At 42.9% G+C, this 24,433-nt stretch overlaps 2 protein-coding genes across 2 annotated transcripts in view; both read right to left on the bottom strand.

The window, feature by feature from the left end:
- Positions 1-3,067: 3,067 nt before the first annotated feature.
- Positions 3,068-24,433, bottom strand: part of LOC127652000 (polymeric immunoglobulin receptor-like) — a 33,606-nt gene continuing 12,240 nt past the window's right edge. The window contains exon 8 of the mRNA XM_052138064.1: positions 3,068-3,217. Coding sequence (XP_051994024.1) covers positions 3,068-3,217 — 150 coding nt within the window. The remainder of the gene's footprint in view (positions 3,218-24,433) is intronic.
- Positions 14,415-24,148, bottom strand: LOC127651894 (uncharacterized). The gene is made up of 5 exons (XM_052137942.1): positions 24,015-24,148; positions 20,172-20,468; positions 19,750-20,067; positions 15,666-15,983; positions 14,415-14,577 (listed from the first exon to the last, which is right to left on the bottom strand). The coding sequence occupies exons 1-5, from the start codon at positions 24,052-24,054 to the stop codon at positions 14,480-14,482; spliced, it is 1,071 nt and encodes a 356-aa protein (XP_051993902.1). The 5' UTR covers positions 24,055-24,148; the 3' UTR covers positions 14,415-14,479.

The raw sequence follows: 24,433 nt of genomic DNA on the forward strand, positions 1-24,433 counted from the left end.
CCCCTACTGGCCCACATGGACCTGGTTTTCGCGACAGCCCCTACCTGGCAAATTCCCCTGAGGAAGGACCTTCTTTCTCAGGGACGGGGCACCCTCTGGCATCCGCACCCAGACCTGTGGAACCTCTAATTCTGGCCGCTGGACATCTAAATGGCCTACCACCTGCTGTCGAAGACATGATCAACCAAGCCAGAATTCCCTCTACCAGGTAACTTTACACCCTAAAGTGGCGCTTGTACGCAAATTGGTTTTCTTCCCCATTTGAAGACCTGCAGAGATGTGCAGTCGGGTCAGTGCTCTCGTTTCTGCAAGTGATCTCTCCGTGGTCCTTTCAGGCCTTCAGAGACCCACCTTTGAGCCGTTAGAATCAGTCGAGCTCAATGCCCTCTTCTTGAAGACGTCCCTCCTGATCGCGTTCGCTTCCATCAAGAGGGTTGGGGACCTGCAAGCGTTCTCTGTCAGCAACACTTGCCTGGAGTTCAGTCCGGCAGACACCCATGTCATCCAACAACACATTCTCACACCCAACTCGTCACATATGGACGCAAGGGCTGGACCCCTTGGCGTCACTTATTGACGCACTGGGTATACCTTTGGCGTCGTTTTTCGACATGCAGGGTAGTCCGATAGACTTCGGAGCCTGTAGCGTTGAAATTTGACGTCTTGGGTAGCAGATGGGTCGAGAGTCGAGACTGAAATAAATAAAAATAAAAAGGAATAGGCTACAATAAATGATCTATGCCAGGGCTAGTATAATAGATCATCTTTATCTGGCCCTCCAACTGTTTTTTTATGTTTAAAAAATATAGAAGTTTATCGGACTACCCTGCACGTCGAAAAACGACGCCAAAGGTATACCCAGTGCATCATTAAGTGACGCCAAGGGGTCCTGCCCTTGCGTCCATATGTGACGAGTTGGGGTGTGAGAATGCGTTGCATCCAAAGACCGCAACCGGGCTACGTGCCCAAAGTTCCTACGACCCCCTTCAGGGACCAGGTAGTGAACCTGCAAACGCTGCCCCGTGCGTGCTTTGCATACCTATGTTGACCGCATGAAGAGCTTTATATGTTCTGAGCAGCTCTATGTCTGCTTTGGTGGACAGCGGAATGGGAATGCTGTCTCAAAACAGAGGCTTTCCCTCCGGGTCGTTGACGCCATCGCCTTGGCCTATCCCACCCAGATCCCCCGAAAGGGCGGCTCCTGAAGCCCAAAAAGAAAATGACAATGGTTGATGGCAGAGCCTAGAGAGAGGCGTAGACCAGGGGACTCGGAGGGTGGAGCCACAGAGGGCTCGGGGACTGGATTCACAGGAGCCGCTGGAGGAGGAGTGGGCAGAAGACTTGGGATGGAGGCTCAGGAGATGGAGTTGCAGGAGTCAATGGTTCAGTGGGCAGAGCTGCAGCAGGCGGATGCTCTAGAGGCTGAGCAGCAGGAAGTTCAGGGGTGGTGCTGCAGGAGGCGCTGGAGGAGCGGGCGGAACCATGGAAGACTTGGAGGATGGAGCTGTGGAAGTCTCGGAGGGTGGAGCCATGGAAGACTCGGAAGGCGGAGAAACAGAGGGCGGTGCAATGGATGGCTCAGGGACTGGAGTCACAGGAGCTTCTGGAGGAAGCTAATGCTTGCTACTTTTTCAGTAAAAATGCAGCAAATTCATCAGCAGTCAGAATGGGAGGTAGTGGGAGGAGGAGGATTGAAAAGAGAAGAGAAAATTGAAAACAGTTTGCTGGAATCTGAAGTGTTTCAGATCTTATTCTGTAAGAGTCAATCTTGGCAGCAGAAACACTGGAGGAAAAAGAGGAGAGAAGAGATGAATAATTACAACACACAGATCATGATATAAAGTCATGGTAAGGGCAAAGACTGAGTCTGAAATTGTGTGAGAGAGATGAATTCTAATGAATTGTAATGGGATGAAATGAACAGAGGGATGTTGGTAACAGTAGCTGAAGAACAGGTCATTATGTGTTCATGAGAGTCATTTACAGAATGAAAAAACATGATTTCAATGTAAGTTCTTCTGCTGTGCCACGTGTCAGAAGATTCTGTAAATACTCAAAATGACCAGCAGGAGGAGTCAAATTACCATGGATTATCTAAACTCATGTTAACAGGAAGTTTCAAAGACACGTTTCATACTGGTGCGGTGGACAACCCTCAGTGAAAAAGTTCATATAAATAAGTTGTTAATGTAATATAACACATCAAGCAACCACACACATATATATAAAGCAGCTAACTAAAGCGGTTAACTTTTTTATAGACTAAAAATTGAAACCATACACACATGTATGAATCTTTCATCTGTTTAAAACATGAATACATTTTGTATATTTCCTCTCACGCTGACCATTGAACAGTCCTGTTGACAGTTTTGGTCTTTTTCAAGATAAAAACAATAGCAAACTCTTTTGATATGTCAGAATAAAATGTGTAATTAGAAAACTTAAGAACAGTTTCAAAATGAAAAGCATTATCTGAAAAGGCATAATCTAACAATAAATCACACTTGAACTTATAAAACAGCATCAGCACAAGTCTCATGTCACAAGTTCATGTATAAAGTTTTTAATGTGCTAAAATGATTAAGTTATTAAAAATGGACCTCCTCGCAAACTATCTGTAACTAATATCTCTTGTATGTCCAAATCTAAAGCAGAACAAAAGATGAAGTGGCAAACTTGTGAGTATTTAAGAGCTGCTATATATGTGGGAAAGATGCTGCATCTCATCTACATTAGAGTGGAACATTTGCTCAGTGCAGTAAGTGTCACTCAAGTGTTGCATTTCCTGGTTTTTTCACACCTTCATATAAACTGAGAAGACAAACTCTTCACACACTGATGAATGTCTGACAGTTGCTGTTTCAAACATGTAAAAGGAAGCAACATGAACACATTAAAGTCTCTCATGATTCAACACACTGTTGACTGGAATTATTTCTATTTTAATATTCCATTATGGGTCATTTTTACTAAATATTTGTGAGCCAAATCAAATGTTCAAATATCACAATGCATTTTAAAATCCCCTTGGAATTGATTATCCGTAATCTCTGTTATAATAGAATTAGTTCAGTCTTGTGCGGTGACTGACAGCGGCATAATCCGTGTGAATCTCCTCTTTCCTGAAGGTGACTGTATCATCAGTGACAGAATCTTCATGTTTGTGGAATCTGACAGCAGCATACAGGAGCTCATCAGAGGAGTTTGAGGGAAACTGTACAGTAGAATAAAGAGTTGATGAATCACGTCTGCTGTCTGCACAGGATGACTGAAATAAATACAGAAAAATATAGATTTCAAACAAAGAGAACATACAAGCATTTACTATAAGAGCGTGAATTGTACCATATGAATTCTGTTAACCCCCCTTTCCCAAAACACACACTGTTACTCACCGCTCTATTTGTGTCTCTCTTTCTCTTGTCTGATGTTGAGGTGCTTTCTAATGACCAAAACACCAAATCAAGAGATCAGTAAGAGAACACACATACAGAAAACGCAAATAAATGTGTGTGTGTGTGTGTGTGTGTGTGTGTGTGTGTTTGTGTGTGTGTGTGTGTGTTTGTGTGTGTGTGTATATATGTGTGTGTGTGTGTTTGTGAGTGTTTGTGTGAGTGTGGGGATGTTTTGTGTGTGTTTGTGTGTGCTTTTGTGTTTGTATGTGTGTGTTTTTGTGTTTGTGTGTGCTTTTGTGTGTGTGTGTGTTTTGTGTGTTTTGTGTGTGTTTGTGTGAGTATGTTTGTATGTGTGTGTTTTTGTGTGTTTGTGTGAGTGTGTGTGTGTGTGTGTGTGTGTTTTGTGTGAGGGTGTGTGTTTGTGTGAGCATGTGTGTGTGTGTGTGTGAGTGTGTTTGTGTGTTTGTGAGTGTTTGTGTTTTTTGTGTGAGTGTGTATGTTTGTGTGTGTGTTTGTTTGTTTTTGTGAGTTTGTGTATGTGTGATTGTGTGTGTGTTTGTTTGTGTGAGTGTGTGTATATATATATATATATATATGTTTGTGTGTGTGTGGGTTTTCTGTGTGTTTGTGTTTGCTTTCGTGTTTGTATGTGTGTTTGAGTGTTTTTGTGTGTGTGTGTTTTGTGTGTGTTTGTGTGAGTATGTTTGTATGTGTGTTTGTGTTTGTTTGTGTGTGTTTTGTGTGAGTGTTTGTGTTTGTGTGTGTGTGTGTGTTGTGTGTGTGTGTGTGTATATATGTTTGTGTGTGTGTGTGTGGGTTTTGTGTGTGTTTGTGTGTGCTTTCGTGTTTGTATGTGTGTTTGAGTGTGTTTTTGTGTGTGTTTGTGTGTGTGTGTGTGTGTTTGTGTATTTGTGAGTGTCTGTGTGTGTGTGTTGTGTGTGTGTATTTGTGAGTGTTTGTGTGTGTGTGTTGTGTGTGTGTATTTGTGAGTGTTTGTGTGTGTTGTGTGTGTGTTTTTGTGAGTATGTTTGTGTTTGTGTGTGTGTGTTTATCACCTTGTCTCTTGTTGTGTGGTAATTTACACACAATCATCATGAATGCTCCAATCAGCAGCAGAATCACACACACACAAATGATGATGATGATGATGATGGAGAAATCTGGAAATAATTCTGTGATAATTACAGAAAAACACAGAGATACTTTAATAAAAGTTAAACAAATATTAAAATGTTTAACATTCATGTCCAATTTACAGTCAACATTAAAGGCAAAAGTAAAGTGTCACTCGATTCATTTATGCATTTGGCAGACGCTTTTATCCAAAGTGACTTACAGTGCACTTATTACAGGGACAATCCCCCCGGAGCAACCTGGAGTTAAGTGCCTTACTCAAGGGCCCAACAGTGGCATCTTGGTGGTGCTGGGGCTTGAACCCCGACCTTCTGGTCAGTAACCCTGAGCCTTAACCACTGAGCCACCACTGCCCCTGTTTCTGTTTCTAATGAGGTTTTTGGGCTTGTTGTTTTCAGTTTTATTATGGAAAAGAGAAATTTAAAAAGCACACATGGATAATCTTTTACTCTTTTTATTTTCACTTTCAGAACACATTGAACGTGTGTTTAAATGATAAATATTATATTCTTTAAATATTCATTTCTATTGAACATTTGAGAGTTTACATGTTAAAATATCTCCAGTGACACTGTTTGATCATCTGTGATCTCTGTTTGAAGATGATTTTTGATTAGTTTTACTGAATGTTTCTGAATCATCACGAGAGAATATTTGAATCTGAATCACTCTGCAGTAAAAATGAGTTCAATCAAAATCTCTCTTCTGCAGAACTGCACAACCTGTGATCTACTTCTTTTACAGGTCTCTCTGTTTCTTTAGCCATGTGGTCACACAGTGGGTTTCCTGAATAAGTCTGTTCAATGTTCTCAGTCAAACTAAGACTAAAGACCCGGAACATTCTGCAGTTTTCTGTGGTTTTCAGCTGGTGTGAAACCGTCTGTTCATCACGCACACAACACACAACACACAACACACAACCAGAAATGATGAGAAACTTTATACCAAAAAATCAAATAAATAAAATCCATATTTTCATACGACACCAGATAGATTCACTCTACATCCCTAAAAATGTCCAAAACTTGTATTTGTACTGATTTTCTTCTTTATATTATTATCATTCTATCATCTTATTACCACTATTCACAGACACACAAACACACAAACACACATCTGACACGACGTGGCATTATTATCAGGTATATTGTGGCTTTCTGGGGCTTGAGGATGAGACCCCCTTTTGGGACTAGTCAATAGATTAGGAAACTATAGAGCAGGAACTCTTAAAATAGGGGATGGAGATGGGGAGATGTCAGGACAGTCGCAAGAGAGAGGTGAACAGCGGCTTATTTATTCTACAGATTAAAAGTTGATTCGATTCCTCCCAAACCTTCATTTATTAATTTCATTTAAACTTGTGCCAATGATGATGTAAATAAATGAACTCTCTTACCCCTCCTGATGTTTATATGTACTTTAGTGATGACATCAGATCCACACCAGTATATCCCAGAATCCTCTTGTCTCAGATCAGTGATGTTTACAGTAAAGACTCCAGTAGATGCTTCATCACTTAAAGACAATCCATCATCTCTGATTCTCTCCAATGAAACTCCATCCTTTACACACATTGAGGCTTGATGTCCTTTACAGAAGAATGTCTGATGTTCTTCATGATGTTTGCACTTGATTGAGATGTCGTCTCCTTCAGACTGATTCAAGATCAGCTCTGAAAAGAACATCAGTGTCACTCCACACAGTTCAGACACAAGTAATATTCATATTGAGTTGTTCATGTCCCTCACCTTGTTTCCTGATAATGATGAGATGAGTGCAAAGATAATTCACGTCTCTTTCTAATGTCATTGCACAGCAGTATTTCCCAGCATCCTCTGCTGTCAGTCCAGTGATGGTCACAGTAAAGACACTTGCTGTGATGTCATCATTCAGAGTCAGTCTGTCAGTCTTGGTCTCATTCTGGTCTCTCACAGTCTCAATGAGAGGATTTCTATCTCTAGTGGAGCACTTCCCCTTACAGAGATACTTTGATTTATAGATCGGATCATACGGACAGATGATCTCGACAGATTCTCCTTCATGACCAAATACTGGAGGCATATAGACAATACACAACTCAACACATTCTGGTGGTTTTACTGCATGAAAGATTATAGTTCAATTGTGTGTTTTACTCACTGATGAGTTTGAGTTGAACTTCAGTGGTCAGAGAGATGAAGGTCAGATGTTCTCCACTGGTTTGTGTTCCACACCAGTAAACTCCAGCATCTCTCACTGTCAGATTACTGATGCTCACAGTAAAAACTCTTGATTCATTTCTCTCAGATAAAGAACTCATTTGTGTCACTTCAGATGTGGTGACAGTTTGACAGATGTGATCATCATCCTCTTTACAAAAGTGTGTTGAACTGACTTCATGTTCCTCTGGGATCTGACAGATGATGTTCACTTCCTCACCAACATAAACAGATTTCATTGTCTTCTTCACCAGTGAAGTATCTACAAAACATGAAAAACATCAACAGAAATAAGAACAAATACTTTTAGACATGTTGGAGAGTATTTCAAGTTCCTCACCGTCTTTGATGTCCAGCGTGACTTGAGTAACTCTGTCAGTATATTGAGACACATTGACTCCACACCTGTATGTTCCAGCATCTCCAGCATTCAGATCTCTAAAGAACACCATCAAGACTCCTCCTCTGGTGTCATCATATAAAGAAACATTTCCATTTTCCATCCATTTATTCTCAACTCCTGCAGACTTAACATCAGAACATCCCTCATGTGATTCTTTACAGATATATTTGGGGTTGGTTTTGTACTGAGGGTGTTCACACTTGATGATGATCTGACCTCCTGAGTAACCGCTCACTCTATATGAACCCACTTTATCTGTCAATCACAAATATCACATTATTGGTCATAAAGTCTGCTGCAAACACAGGTTCTGTGAACTTTTATTGAGGGTTTGTTGTACTCACTCATATTGTGTAGATGAACAGTTGTAGTAATGATGGAGTAACTGTACAAGTAGATCTGAACTCCACATAAATAAACTCCTCCATCATCTGGTGTCACATCAGTAATTCTCACACTGAAGAGATTCTGATTCCAGCTTTGAGAGATACTGAATCTTCCTTTCTTCTGCCATGTGCCAATGCTGGAGATCACCTCATTAATAGAGTCAATTCCTTCTTTGAATATTGTCTTCCTGTTATTTCTGTGATTCTGTGAATATTCACAGCTGAACTCAGCAGTATTTCCACTATTCACAGTCACAGTTTTTGACTTCCCACAACATGTATCTTTAATACACAAGATATTATGATAAATATTGTACCATGTAACAACGAATGTCTTAAACTGTATCTTTATTTGTTGAGTTATAAAATGATTAGATCAATCAAATGACTGACCTCCTATCACTTTCAATGTCATATCAACATTCTGAAAACCAGATGAACCATCATTTTCGATCCGGTATCTTCCAGCATCTGTTGTCTTCAGTTCTCTGATGAAGATCATGAGGTTTCCATTTTTATTACGAAACAGAGTGAATCTCCCTTCAGTAATCCATTGATCATGTTTGTTATAATGAAGTATGGTTATCCACTTGCCCTGAGTTTGCTTTTCAAGATGTATTTGGTAATTATCCCAAGACTTCTTAGAATCAACAAGAACACTTCCTCCAGAATATCCAATCACATCAAAGCATCTCACTGAACCTGTCAATCATATGAATATTGTTATCGTCATTACTTTTATGGCCAGTTGAGCCTCCACAAATAAGCAGCTATTGAACTGTTGATTACAGTTTGTCAGTACATGTCATTTGGTGTAGAATGATCAACAGAATTCATCAGGATTGCTGTAATACTGTAAGAGAAGTGTATTGACCTGAGATGAGGTAGAAAGTGAAGATGAGGAAGATCTTCATTGTGAGTTGAGTTCAGCTTCACAGCAGTTCTGATTCTCCTCACAGGATGTTTGTCTTCTTTAAGTTCAATGTTCTCTGTGTGTCTCTCTCTGTCTCTACATCTGTCTGCTTTAGTTACTTCCTCTTTATTCAGCTGTTTATCAGTAATGATCAGCTTTACTGGCCCCTCCCACCATCACCATTCACTCAGTATTAAACACAGAGGAACAGCGACCTCTAGCGGATGTGATTGAACATGTGAGACAAATCACAAATAAGTTAAGAAGATCAGATTACATGGGTTAATGGTTTACAAGAAGATTCCTACTTCAGTTAACCTGGTTAATTACCCAGACTCTTCATAAAATAATACTAATAATACATCTCTTCATAAGATGACTTTGAACTTGAACTGTTTCTGTAAATTGCTCAAGAAGCAAACTTGTTGTGTGTTTTTTTCCCCTTCATATTCACAGTGTGTTAAAAAACTTTATGACTAACATACTCTGCACTGCCTCAAATGATCTATCCAATCATCATTGACGATAGGGGGAACCATTATTCACCAGGAATGTGCACCTCTTCTGGTTAAAGCCACTTTCAGCTATTTTACAGATACAAATACTAATTTATGCTGCTTTGTATTGCAAACTGGCAATACATGTCATGTAGTAGTAGTTTCTGCCAATTTTGTGAAAAATCACTCAACATCTTTGGGGTTATGATTTTAGAAGAATAGACTTTATTATCATTCCATAAAGCCGAGTTGCCTGCAGTAAAACCACAGCAACAACTAACTCATCTCTAGGTTTGGTTCATTATATACAGTCCTCTGTGCTTTAGCCCTGGTCAGATTATTTTGAGAAGTAAAAATATATTTTCTCAGCAGTCATGAGTAAAAGCTATTTCTGTTTCTGCACACACCGTCAAATAGTCACACATATGTTGAGCACACATTCCATCACGTCCACAGGCCTTTAAACACACAGTACTGCATGTTTGCCCGTCAGACATAACTGTGGTACAAATCAACAATGTTTTCATTGATTACTCCTGATTAACTTGATAAAAATATACTACAGTCATCACATTGTTTTATGTAATTATTATTTTCATGAACACCTTGGTTTGTAATACTGTTACGAATCAGACAAGGGCAGACGAGGAGTGAGGGTCTACATGCAGTATATTAATGGAAGAACAAAAGGTGAACAGTATAACTCAAAATAACAAAACAACACAGGGAACAAATAAAACATCCACGAGGGGAAAACAAAATATAAACACGAGAAACAACCACAGAGGGCACGGCAAGAACACAGTCAAGGACAACCATTACATTTAACAACCGATAAAGACTGAACAAACAACAGGGCTTAAATACAAAAAGGATAATGACACACAGGTGAGAACAATGAAGTGCATTGGCAGTGATGAGGGAAGGGAATTATGGGAGGTGTAGTCCAGAACAGATGACAAGGGATAAACACAGGGCAGACAACAGCCCCCCCCCCTCAAAGGAGCGGATTCTAGACACTCCCAAAAAGAAAAAAATATCCACAAAAACAAAAAAAAACTAAAAATCATCCAAGGAGTGAAGGGGGAGCTCGGGGCAAACAGGCAGTCCAAGGGGGGCACAAGGGGCAAACAGGCAGTCCAAGGGGGGCACAAGGGGCAAGGGGTTGAGGGGAATAGCGCAAAGACCAGGAGGCAGGGCCAAGATGGAGCCGGGGAACAGGGAGACCAGAGAAGGTCAGCGGGACAGTCTGGAGACCAAGGGGATGACCTCACGGTGGGGACTGGGTCTGGTGGTCTGGGAGGCGGCCACTGGACAGGGAGTGGGTCAGGAGGTCGGGGAGGCGGCCACAGGATGGGGAGTGGGTCAGGAGGCCTGGGAGGCGGCCACAGGTCGGGGACTGGGTCAGGAGGTCAGGGAGGTGGCCAGAGGACGGGGACTGAGTCAGGAGGCCTGGGAGGTGGCCACAGGACAGGGACTGGGTCAGGAGGCCTGGGAGGTGGCCACAGGACAGGGACTGAGTCAGGCGGCCTGGGAGGTGGCCACAGGACAGGGTCAGGAGGCCTGGGAGGTGGCCACAGGAAAGGGACTGGGTCAGGAGGCCTGGGAGGTGGCCACAGGAAAGGGACTGGGTCAGGAGGCCTGGGAGGTGGCCACAGGACAGGGACTGGGTCGGGAGGCCCGGGAGGTGGCCACAGGGCCACAGCCATGGAGAACTCTGAGGAACCATGGATGATTCAGGTGGCGGAGCCATGGAGGGCGGAGCTGTGGAAGACTCAGGTGGCAGAGCCATGGAAGGCTCAGGAGGCAGAGCCATAGAAGGTTCCGGAGGCAGAGCCGTGGTAGGCGGAGCCATGGAGAACTCTGGGGACAGAGCCGTCGAAGGCGGAGTCATGGAAGGCTCAGGAGGCGGAGCCATAGAAGGCTCTGGAGACGGAGCCGTTTAAGGTTCTGAAGGCGGAGCCTTGGAAGGCTCAGGAGGCAGAGCCGAAGAAGGTTCCGGGGACAGGGCCGTGGAAGGCTCAGGAGATGAAGCTGTGGGAGGCGAAGCCAGGGAGGACTTCGAGGGTGGAGCCATGGTAGGAGGAGCCATGGAGAACTCCGGGGGCGAAGCCGTGGAAGGCGGACCCGTGGAAGGTTCTAAAGGCGGAGCCTTGGAAGGCTCAGGAGGCGGAGCCGTGGGACGCTGTGAATGCTGACTCTGGGATGGACCGGGCTGGCAACGCTGGCTCTGGGACGGACGAGACTTCCAGCGCGTCGACCGTGGCAGGCGTGGGCGTTGGTTCGTTGGCTGTGGCAGGCGTGGGCTTTGGCTCGTTGGCTGTGGCAGGCGTGGGCGTTGGCTCGTTGGCCGCTGCAGGCGTGGAGGGTCGAGCCATGGAAGGCTGGGGAGTGACCACTGTGGGAGGAGGGGTAAAGCCCTCTTCCTCTACACCCACAGTGAACGGCGAGCCGCTAACACGCAGAGTCTCTTCCACGAAGTCGAGGAGCGTCCAGCGACGAGTCGCCGGTTGCAACAGCTCCCTTAGCGAACTATTGAGGTTTCCCCTGAAGAACACCACCAAGGAATACTCAGGGAAGTCCGCCACATTTACCAGCTCCAGAAACTCACGAATGTGATCCTCCACTGGACGGTCCTCTTGCTTGAGGCAGAGAAGTTTGTAGGCTGCTTGTTGAGTTGCTAGATCCATTATCGTTTGGTTGTTCTGTTACGAATCAGACGAGGGCAGACAAGGAGTGAGGGTGTACATGCAGTTTATTAAACAAAAGGTGAACAGGATAACTCAAAATATCAAAACAACACAGGGAACAAATAAAACATCCACGAGGGGAAAACAAAATATAAACACGAGAAACATCCTCGGCGGGCACGGCGGGCATGCAGTCAAGGACAACCATTACATTTAACAACCGACAAAGACTGAACAAACAACAGGTCTTAAATATACAAAGGATAATGACACACAGGTGAGAACAATGAAGTGCATTGGCAGTGATGAGGGCAGGGAATTATGGGAGGTGTAGTCCAGAACAGATGACAAGAGATAAACACAGGGCAGACAACAGGGGATCATGACAAATATATTGATTTTTTGCTATTTATCGCATTTTACCATTGTTACATCATAAACTATTGCACAGGCTGATGGAATGAGAGATCAGGCGCTGAAACACTCAGCTCCGTCTGTCACGACTACCACAAACTTTACGCAACCAGAAGAGAGAGCGAAATAGAGAGCACATATAGAGCTGCACTTTTAATGCATCTCAAACTTTCATTGTCAGAGAACATTCTCTTCTAGAAACATACAGTATAGAAAATAAATGAAGGCAACTTTGGAGATTTTGCAGTTAAATATTAACGGAGGTTTAAATGGAGACAAAAAATACTGCATCACACTTTCGGCAAAGTAAAAAGCATATGTTATTATTGTCTCTCAATATAACTCACAGCAACAACAAGTGAATGATCTACTCACTCTTTTACTGTAAAAGCTGAGAAAATGATCTGACAATACCATGTCAAATGTGGTTGTGTGAAGGTTTATAAGCCCACACCACTAAATTCTCATATTATTATCTGTCTATTTATCCTTCTGTCACACATGCTGGAAATGCAGACCAGATTCCACCGGTCAGTTCATTATTAGAGACTCCATGATCTGAATTATATCATGTTAAATATGCACTGAAGCTGTGGGAGCAGATTGAGAAATGCTGTCCTGTCACTTTAACACACAGCTGTAGATTCAGCACCATGGACAGCAGCTGACAGTCAAACTTCAGAAAAATGGTTGAGAAAAGTTTAACAGAACAAAACAAACAAACAGTAAGTAATCTAGAAGTTGAATATCTATTCAGTCTTTTCAGATCCAAACTTAACCATCCATTATCTGTTATTTTTAAAGCCCTTGCAGAAGGGTGAGCGTTGTATGTGCAATACCGTTGTGGAAGCATAAACAATGCTGTGTGATACATCCGACCCTTGCAAAAGAGTGAGCATTGTTTGTGCTACAGCCCTGCAAAGATAAACAATGCTTTGCAATTTACTTTTTATTAAACTCCTGATGAAAGGTGTGCATAGATTGTATAATACTCATGTGAAACGGGTAAGTAGTGAATAAGATCAAGTAAAATATTAAATTATGATGAATACAACAAAATGCAGATCAAGAAGGTCCATCATATGATTACATGCAGTGATGTCACATATGAAGCTTCAAAGCTTGTGTCAATAAAAGCATGTTTCTCACTGCAGTGTGTATCGAAGCTTGATTTGTTTTGCAGAAAACTCTTGGTCAATTCATTAGACTAAATGTTCAGTATTTGATTCAAAAGAATCACTAATCCAGCAGAGGTTTTCATCTCAATAAAGTAACATAAATACCTCCTCTAACCTGCTATTAAAATGTTACAGCCCAGACCGCAAGCACATTTATTTACTAAGCTATACTTTTGAACAGTTAGTCAAGTAACCTATCATGACACATTATATAAAATATGTTTTACGGTGCCAACAGAAAAATAGCATTGACTATAATGTCGTCAAAGCACATATAGAATGATTTAGTGTACTTTATGTTTTGACCAGCAGATGGCAGTACATTGAACTGTGTACGGAAGCTTTGAGTAATGACGCTTTGAGAATTTCACATTTTATTTAATATAGAATTATAGAATTATATTTTAACATGTGAGATAAATCCCCATTGCTTCAGAAAGCTGCACAATCCTATCAATAATTAAAATGATTAATCATTTACATTTAACCCATACTAATACAAATGTTAACAAAATTACCTCTAATAAAAATAAATAAATAAACGTTGAAATAACTGTAATACACTCTTGATTTCATGGGATTAATTCTTCTTTTAGAGCAGCATTATGAATTGTTTGTTGTTAATTGTAATGCAGAAATGTTGATGAGCAGTTACATCCACTAGGTGTCAGTAGAGAACAATTGGTGCTTCCACGACTGTACACAACTATCACAATCCAACACGTGTAGTGAATCTTTAAATGATCCAGTAATTAACACAATTATTTTAAGCTGATCTGATTGTAGTGGGAGAATCTCAAATGTTTTCAGTCGAGATTCAGAATTTACACACAATTACAAAAACAATATTCAGTGAACTTCAGTGTATTTACTGTCAAATTAAAATGATAATTCAACAACTAAAATAAGAAAATTATGAAATTACAATGAATGATTATAAGACTACTTTGAAAATGAAAGAAAATCTACAATATTTTATAAAAAAAACAAATTAAGCAATAATAAAATAATGAAAATAATTAAGTGACTCAATAGTATATTAGTATTTTTCATGAAGTTTAATGCATCGCCACATTGTCTTTGGAGTGGAAACTTTTATTTCCATTCTTAGAAAATAAACCATTTCCTGTTTATCACACCTGACTGAAGCAGAGGTGCCAAAATCATATATGCAAGGCATGGGGTGACATGTAAAGGGTGTGTGTGTGTGTGTGTGTGTGTGTGTGTGTGTGTGTGTGTGTGTGTGTGTGTGTGTGTGTGTGTGTGTGTCATCTTTGTCTCTTGATTTGTCCAACATTAAACATCAGTGTTAATGCTTTAATCAGCAGTAGAACACACACACAAAGGATGATCATCGTAGAGAAATCTGCAAAAGAAAACAGCGTGATCACATAATAAAACACTTTTCATACTATAATTAAAAAAATATTATGGTCAAACAATAAATTAACATTATTGCAGAATACAAGCTAAAAGATATCTGAGCTGCAGCATTTTCAAAGAGATGTTCTGTATTCTGAATTAATTGCTGTTTTGATATATTATAATCTGTTTATATAATGGATGTAAATTGTCAAAATGTAAACCAATATTCTGTTGAAAAAAAACAAAACACGTTTTGATTTGGCAGTTCAGGCAATACATCCACCGACGACAAGTTTTTCTGTGCATGTTTCTGTGTGTTCAGTCTCATGTGGTCACACTGTGGGTTTCCTGTACAACTCACAGTCTTCACCAGCAAACTAAGCAGAGACCCTGAACCGTCTTTCTGTCAGTGTAACTTCATTTTTTACTCTTTTTATTTTTAAATGGTAAAAAAAAAAAAAATTATGATTTGAATTTTAGGATATGCAAAAAGAAATGTGCAAAAACGTGAAAACAGCATGTTTTATTATAATTCATTTGTCAGTTGGGGACGGAGTTTCACGGTCTGGGCAACAGTCCTAGTTACTGCAAACTTCTGTCACTGGCCACTATGCTCTCGAAACCTTCTCCAGATCTGTGCTTCAAAACAATCATGTCTCTGAGTGCTGCAAGCAGTTCCTTCAACCTCATGGCTTGGGTTTTGCTCTTATATTCATTGTCAATCCAATATTAAACAAGTAGACTCCAGTCAAGGTGTAGAAACATCTCAAACACTAATGGGATGCACCTGAGCTAAATTTCAAGTGTCATATCAAGGGATCTGAAGACTTATGTCAATGCAATATATATATATAACTTTTGCAAAAAAAATTAAAATCATGTTTCTACTGTCAGTATGGGGTATGAGTGTAGATTGAGGCAGGGAAAAATATTTAAAAGGATTTTAGCATAAGGCTACACCAAAACAAAATGTGAAAAAAGTGAAGTGGTCTGAATTCTTTCCGAATGAACCTTATCAGTCATACAATGCCTAAATTTAGATTTAACATTTCAAATATGCATGATTAATAAGTATTTAAAGTTCCTCACCCTCTTTAACATCCAGTGTTACTTCAGTAAACGACACCATATACTGAGACACATTGACTCCACACCTGTATGTTCCAGCATCTCCAGCATTCAGATCTCTAAAGAACACCATCAAGACTCCTCCTCTGGTGTCATCATATAAAGAAACATTTCCATTTTCCATCCATTTATTCTCAACTCCTGCAGACTTAACATCAGAACATCCCTCATCTGATTCTTTACAGATATATTTGGGGTAGGTTTTGTACTGAGGGTGTTCACACTTGATGATGATCTGACCTCCTGAGTAACCGCTCACTCTATATGAACCCACTTTATCTGTCAATCACAAATATCACATTATGCATCATAAAATCTGCTGCAAACACAGGTTCCCAGTCTGTCGCTCACTTCAACGTTGTGTCAAAGAAGCAACACTAGGGGTCTTTCTTGAGCGCTGAATATACCTCTGATCTATGAAAAAAGGCCAATGAGAAATTGGAAAACAGAATTTGCATGTCCCGCCTCGGACATACGGGTATAAAGGCGGGGAAATGCGTCTATTTCATTCATACATTTTGTACGGAGCCGATGGCCGTGTATGCAGCAAGCTATGGAGCACATCAGCGGCTTTCTCCTTCTCTGCACGGCAGTGCAGTTTGCCCCTAGACGCTTCTACAACACAAACTTAAAAGAGTTAAAACAGTGATTTTCACTAAAAGCTCAACACACTTTTCAGGACGCGTTTTTATAAAGATGCCCTTCCGCCCCTGGATTTCCTGGATGCGGTAGAGTGCTCTCTACTTCAGACGGCTACAGGCGATGTCTCGTGTGTCTGGGCTGCAATCACACCGTGGCACACACTGCGAGAACATGACCATGGCAACGTTGCGGTCACGGCTTTCCTTCAACCAAAGGAACGCCACTCCAGCCGCCACCCGCTTCGCTCCTTCTTCCCACGGGATTGAGGATGACGCGGCTGGCGATGGAGGCGATCTAGGGGTTGCAGCCAGGTATTTCCCCGCAAATCTCCCGTCCCCTGGAATGCTCGTTGACTTCCATCCATCTTTTCCCAGAGGTGCATGATGAGCTGACAACTGCATGGAGAGCACCACTCTATGCTCGTCACAAAGCCCCTCGCTCATCCGCTCTCACTACCCTCGACGGCGGAGCGGCCCACAGGTACACGGCGATTCCCCAGGAGGATAGGGCGGTTGCGTTCCACCTATGCCCCAAGAACACCGCCACCTGGCGGGGTCACCCTAAGCTCCCCTACAAGGCCTTTAGGACAACGTCGTCATTGACAGCCAAAGCCTACAGCACCACTGGACACTTACGCCCTGCATGCCATGGCCCTTCAGCAAGTCCACCAAGCCAAGGCACATAAAGATCTGCACGAGGGTAGTCCTGATCCCGACGTGCTGCAGGAATTGCGCTCAGTGACCGACCTCGCCCTTAGGGCTACGCAGGCCACAGAGCAGTAACTCGGGCAGGCGATGGCCACTCTCGTGGTTCAGGAACATCATCTGTGGCTGAACTTGGTCGAGATGTGCGAGACGGACAAGACACGCTTCCTCGACGCGCCGGCCTCCCAGTTTGGCCTCTTTGGCGACACCGTCGAGGACTTTGCCCAGCAGTTCTCTGCGGTGAAGAAGCACTCCGTCGTAGTACTGGCACACAGCTGGCCCACGTGGCTGCGCAAGTACGCATTTCCCCCAGTGAGCCTTCTTGCACAGGTGCTATGCAAGGTCAGGGGGGACAAGGAACAAGTCACTCTAGTGGCTCCCTACTGGCCCACTCGGGCTTGGTTCTCGGACCTTGTACTCCTCGCGACAGCCCCTCCCTGGCAAATTCCCCTGAGGAAAGACCTTCTTTTTCAGGGATGGGGCACACTCTGGCATCCGCAACCAGACCTCTGGAACCTCCACGTCTGGACCCTGGACGAGACGTGGAAGATCTAGCTGATCTACCACCTGCTGTCGTAGACACGATCAACCAAGCCAGAGCCCCTTCTACCAGGCAACTTTACGCCCTGAAGTGGCGTTTGTTCGCAAATTGGTGTTCTTCCCGGGCTGAAGACCCACAGAGGTGCCCAGTCAGGTCAGTGCTCTCCTTCCCACATGAGAGGTTGGAGGGGAAGCTGTCCCCGTGTATGTATGTATGAAGGTGTATGTAGCCCACCATGACGCAGTAGACGGCAAGTCTTTGGGTAAGCACGACTTGACGAGGTTGAATCCCTCCCGGCCAAGCCTGTTCCCCTCCTGGGATCTCTCAGTGGTCCTCTCGGGCCTTCAGAGATCCCCCTTCGAGACGCCAGAATCAGTTGGACTAAGGACCCTCTCTCTAAAGATGGCCCTGCTGATCGCGCTTGCCTCCATCAAGAGGATCGGGGACCTGCAGGCATTCTCTATCAGCGACACCTGCCTGGAGTTCGGTCCGGCAGACACACATGTGATCCTAAGACCGTGACCGGGCTACGTGCCCAAGGTTCCTACCACGCCCTTCAGAGATCAGGTAGTGAACCAGCAAGCGCTGCCCAGGGAGGAGGCAGACCCAGCCCCTTCATTGCTGTGTCCGGTACATGCTTTGCGTACCTACTTGGACCGCACACAGAGCTTTAGACGCTCTGAGCAGCTCTTTGTCTGCTTCGGTGGACAGCGGAAAGGGAACACTCTCTCCAAAAAGAGGCTCTCCCATTGGGTGGTGGACGCCATTTCATTGGCCATTCGAACCCAGGCCATACCCCCCCCCACCCCCCCACCCCTCACTCAAGAAGGAGTGTTGCGTCCTCATGGGCACTGGCCAGAGGCATCTCCCTGGCAGACATATGCAGAGCAGCGGGTTGGGCAACACCTAATACCTTTGCGAGATTCTACAATTTCAGGGTATAGTCAGTCTCGTCCCGTGTTTTCTCAGGTCTGAGCCGGTAGAACTCGGAAACAGGCTGACGGATTGACTGGGTGAATCGCTTGCACCTAGCGCCCTTTCCCTTAGCTGAGGTAATACCATGCACTTTCTCTCCCAGGAGAGCCCACTCACTCGGCTCCCTGGATGACTCCTCCCTAGCCCTGTGGGTCCGCAATTCAGTGGAGGAATTTGCCGACCCAATCCACTGCGGGTACTCAAATCTACCCTCTACTGGAATAGGTGCTCCACAGGTTTGGGGTCCTACGTGGACTTTCTGCCAGTGTGTATTTTCCACGGTATGGTCTCCTTATGAGTGGACCCTTGTCTCCCTTGGGCAGTTCTTGCTGCCCCCCGGTCGCCGTGTCTGTAGCAACTCCTCCCTCCGAACAGGCGGTATCTACCACCGTGCCACTTCCCACATGTGACCTAAAAGCCCATGTGGTGTATTTAAACACTTTTACCTCCCCCTCTCTGGGCGGGTGTGGTCTCCGCAGGGCCTTTTCCCCCTGAAAGAATAGGAAACTGGGTAAGACCCCCTTCCCAAGATGCGTGTAAGGGCCCCAGCCGTTTTTGCTCTATGTGAGAAACATAGAGAGAAAAGAGGCCCGGCTAGGCTCGGCCCATTCCCAGGTGGGCAGGCGTCACCTTTTTCCCCTGTCTAGGGTAACTATAAGGATTCTGACGACTTTTTGGGGCATTGGGGAAGGGTACGAGCAGTCTGATACAGCTGGTGTATCAGTACACATATACGGTTCAGAGCATGGCATGATATAAATTAGACCCCTATTGTCGCTTCTTCAACACAACATCAAAGTGAGGGACAGACGGGGAACGTCAAGGTTACGTATGTAACCTCTGTTTCCTGATGGAGGGAACGAGACATTGTGTCCTCCCGGCCATGTAGCTTAGCCGAGCCACTGTTGTGGCCGGACCATTTCCGGCTCCTCAGAAAAATCCTGAATGAAACAGACGCATTTCCCCACCTTTATACCCGTATTTCCGGGGGCGGGACATGCAAATTCTGTCCGCCAACTTCTCATTGGCCTTTTTTCATAGATCAGAGGTATATTTGGCGCTCAAGAGAGACCTCTGGTGTCACTTCTTCGAGACAATGTCTCATTCCCTCCATCAGGGAATGGAGGTTACATACGTAACCTAGATGTTCTGTGAACTTTTATTGAGGGTTTGTTGTACTCACTCAGAATGTGTAGATAAACAGTAGTAATAATGTTGGAGTAACTGTACGAGTGTCTGTAGATCTGAACTCCACATAAATAAACTCCTCCATCATCTGGTGTCACATCAGTAATTCTCACACTGAAGATCTTATATCTGTCATCAGAAATACCGAATCTTTCTTTCTTATCCCATGTGCTAGATATCATCTCAGTGGAGTTCCTTCCTTCTTTATAAATGATCTTTTCATCATTCTTGTTGTCTTGTGAATATTCACAGCTGAAGTTGGCAGTTTCTCCACTATTCACCATCACTCTCTTTGAAACTCCACAACATGAATCTGTCATATATACTGTATATATTTTATACATACAAAAGGATTACATCCAGTATTTAGAGGCTTTCAAAAGGTCAATAACTCCATTAAGCAAACACTTCACTTACCTTGTTTCACATTCAAAGTCATTTCGATAAACCATTGGCCATCAACTCCAATCTGGTATCTTCCAGCATCTGTTCTATTCAGTTCATTGATGAAGATCATGAGGTTTCCATATTTGTCCCGGTACAGAGTGAATCTTCCTTTTTTTGACCATTCATCATGTTTCATATAATTTATTATGTTTGTCCTTGGGTCAAGTTTCACCATGTATTTAAAACAGTAATTGCACCAAAGATTCCAGGAATTAACAAGAACACTTCCTCCAGAATATCCAGTCACATCAAAGCATCTCACTGAACCTGTCAATCAGATTCATACTGTTATTAGAAACTCCATTAATAAGTCACATAAATTTGCAGTCATAGGTTGAGCAGGTGTAAGGCTGGGGAAAGCTTAGCTTCCCACTATCCACAGGCATGATGTGTATGTGAGTGAATATCGATAGAGAATTCCGATTGTTGCCAAGGAATGATGCTGCTCGTAACTGCTGATCTAGAATCATTTTCCAACCGCAATGATTTTATGTGGACTGTTCTACCGGTTCCCACCTCTTCCTTGCCGGTCATTTACCTGTTACAGTGGTGCTGAAACCCAGGATGGAGGAGGGATGTGCTGTTGCGGAGTCCTCACTGCTACCATCCACCAGGGGAGCAGCTGCGGCTGTCTGCCTGGGGATGGAGGGGTCACTGCCAATCATCGAGAGTTGGAGCAAATGCTGCCATAAACTGAAGAAGGGGAGGAGTGTTTCCATCTGCCATTGGCAGGAGGACTCACTGTCGTCCACTGGGGGAGGGGAAAGCTGGCCTCCCCTCATCTCTCTACATTGTGTGTGTGCTTCTGTTTCCGTTTGTTTAATTTGAGTTTCACATTGAACTTTACGTTGACTGTTCAGCTGGATCCCGCCTCCTCCTTTGCCCATCATTTAACTGCTAAACTACAAGGATGGAGCCGATGTAAAAGGAGGAGTAGGGGAGGAGGTGGTTTTCTAGGAGAGCTGACCTTATTACAAGATAAGATGTTGCTTTTATATACTGGTAATTAATTGGAAGGTTAGATGAGTCTGCTCCTCCCAAACGTATATTTCTTAACTTAATTTAATGAGTTTGAATGCCCCTATAATCTTTGCGTGAATGGTAAAATTGGTTTGTCTTGCTGTCCGCAATGGAGGAGCTCAAGGAGGTTACTCAAAAATCGAGCAAATTTATAAAACCCCCAAAATATATGCAAGGTTAAGAACATAATGGATGATTTGATATTGAAGGTGAATCAACCTTCCCCTAGCCACCACGACATGGGTGTCTAGGAATTAGGAAACGTGAAGCTCACCAATGTTGCAGAAGGAGTGAAGGCTTCTAAACCCAAAGGAGCATGCCCAGCGACACCCAGGAGGAAACCCACCCAATGGTGGGGAGCGGAAACCACGATAGGAGTCACATAGTGCTTCCGAATGGAATTAAAGACCCTCAAAGCGAGCTCTATGTAACCCTCTATGGGGGGTTGTTGCCTGCTTCCTTCAGTAATGAGGTCCAGACCTCCAGTCATGAGTTTCTCAGAAGGGGAGAGTCCAGACTGCAATCTGCAAATGATCTTAAATGCAAAAAAGGATAACTCAGCATTTTAGAAAGGGAGAGCTCATTCTGCATTCCCAATAGGGGGCTCACACTGCAATCCAAAATGGGGAACCCACGAGTTATAAAAAACATAGAGCTTGCACTGTATTCAGATGGGAGGGCCCGTATTGCGATTCGAACGGGGGAGCCTACGTTGCATCTGGATGGGAGGGTCCATGATCGCAGGGAACAGGACAGAACAAAGGAACGTGAGAGAGAGCTGAAACTTTTGTAGCCAGCGCCTGTTGAGAAGAGGGAGGGGGGATTGTTAGTGACGAAGTGGGGGCTGAACAATAGTATGCGGCCGCTGTAGTCTGCCGGCCATTTAGAGGGGTGGATGAGGACGCACTGGCAACTACCTCGAGTCCTACCAGCTGATGAAGAGGTGGATTGTGGGCTTTAGAAGATGGAGTGAGGTGTTTGGTTTGCTTGGAAGCCTTGCAGAGATTTCTTTGTTTCGATTGTTTATGGTGTGAATAAAGCTTGTACAGTTGTTCTTTATTGGTTCTTCGTGAGAAAGATACCTGATTTATAGAGGGCTTGACGAAGATCATTAACGGAGCATTTTGCCAAGGGAGGAATTGTGAGGCTTTTGGTTGGAGAAAGAGATGATTGTGATGTCGATGGTGTTTGTAATGTGGCCACGTGCGGAACACTTGTATGTTGAGGAGATCATGAAGGAGGCAGGGAGCATGGTCTTCTTGAGCAGTGTTTGTTATGCTGGGATGGCGTGCGAGGACTTAGTCATCCTGGACGTTCGGCTGGTGAAGGTGATCCTAGAATGAAGGAGGGGGAAACTGGTCTGGTTTACGATGGATGCATAGGTGTCTCTGGAGGACTCGGGAGTTCCTCATACAAAGGAAAGAGCTGGATTTCTGATATGTTGGACATGTTGCCATTGCGGAAAGTTCGGTGCTGGGAGAGCTGACATTGTGACGAGGAAAGAGGTCGCTTTTATATACTGGTAATTAATTGGAAGATTAGCTGGCCGTGCTCCTCCCAAACTTACAATCATTAACTTCATTTATTAGATCATGGTGGCAAATGAACAAGATGAAAACAAGTTCGTCAAAGTTTGTATCATTATTTAAATATTTTTTTGCCAACAAATAATCTGGATTACGTAATAAAATTACAAAAATCAAGTAGTTGTGATCAGATGACATTACATTTGAAAATACTTGCAATCATATTACAGTTACTTTTGTGTGACTTACGTGTTTAATTAATTTACTGATTAAGTATCAATAATGATTAATAAAGCAACAACAGTAAATTTTTCAATTTATTGATCCTCTACTATTTTATTTTAATCTTTTAATTCTTTTCATTTCTAAATCGGTCTACCATTGATATGCATTCTGTAAGTCTTCGAGTGTTTTTGGAAGAGAGGATAGAGAGTTTTGTGGAATTGCACACACAGACCAGGTGTAGCCAGGTGTCTATAATAACACTGAAAGTGCAGTGGTCTCACTCAGTGTTTCTTCATTGGCTTTATACAAATCATTTCAGTTTTAAGGAGACACAGGGCACAAACATTACATTGTATATCTAACCAGCTCCTCATGAACACATTTGAATTATTATTTGAATTATTATTCTGTGTGTCATAGAACCGTGTCTCTATGTCTTTGGAAACGTTTTGTCCATTAAACACATCAAAGTGCCCAATTATTTGAATCCACACATAAACACTGAACCGATTTCCCTGGATAAGCTGTCCATAATTCTAGAAACGTACTAGTTATTCATTTTCTAAATAGGTATGTGTTGATGGTGTGAATTATTCTTATCAGTTAAAATGTTTCATGACCCTTTAAATACTTGAGTTATTTCATGAATAGACAAAGAGCAAGTACAACACAAAACATCATATCAGTTCTCATATTTAGATTTATTAAGTTTTATTTAATGCATTTAAGAAATATTATGTCACAATAGTACAAGATGAACCTGCTCAAATGCATGTGACACAATAAACAAAGTATGGTCAGAGGTAATCCTAAAGTAATGAGAAAGTTAAAAAAGTTATTCTTCGAGAAAACGTGACTGATTACAATTTTTAAACATGTAATTTATGATCAATAATGGATTACAATACCAAAGTACTGTAATCTACCCAGCACTGATTATGGCATATGCAGGACCAAGTGGTTCCATTTCAATTTCAAGAACACACAGAAACAATGAAAATACATTATGATTTGCGCAGTATTATAAGAGAAGTGTATTGACCTGAGATGAGGTAGAAAGTGAAGATGAGGAAGATCTTCATTGTGAGTTGAGTTCAGCTTCACAGCAGTTCTGATTCTCCTCACAGGATGTTTGTCTTCTTTAAGTTCAATGTTCTCTGTGTGTCTCTCTCTGTCTCTACATCTGTCTGCTTTAGTTACTTCCTCTTTATTCAGCTGTTTATCAGTAATGATCAGCTTTACTGGCCCCTCCCACCATCACCATTCACTCAGTATTAAACACAGAGGAGCAGCGACCTCTAGCGGATGTGATTGAACGTGAGACAGTTCATCACAGCTGTACATTAGGATAGATTTCTACTCCTATCAGAAAAAGACTTTCTGTAATACAGTGTGAAAGTAAAACAGTCAACATGCCATTGTCTCTTCTATTAATTATGCATGTTTTGATAATGTTTTCAT

Source organism: Xyrauchen texanus, chromosome 11, assembly GCF_025860055.1.
Source record: "Xyrauchen texanus isolate HMW12.3.18 chromosome 11, RBS_HiC_50CHRs, whole genome shotgun sequence".
NCBI lineage: Eukaryota > Metazoa > Chordata > Actinopteri > Cypriniformes > Catostomidae > Xyrauchen > Xyrauchen texanus.

Excerpts from the sequence above, each read along its gene's own strand:
- LOC127651894 (XM_052137942.1), bottom strand. The coding sequence starts at position 24,054 with ATGAAGATCTTCCTCATCTTCACTTTCTACCTCATCTCAG. Across the intron at positions 20,469-24,014 it reads CACTTTCTACCTCATCTCAG|GTTCAGTGAGATGCTTTGAT; the intron begins GTCAATACACTT and ends TCTGATTGACAG. Across the intron at positions 14,578-15,665 it reads AACACTGGATGTTAAAGAGG|ATTTCTCTACGATGATCATC; the intron begins GTGAGGAACTTT and ends TTTCTTTTGCAG.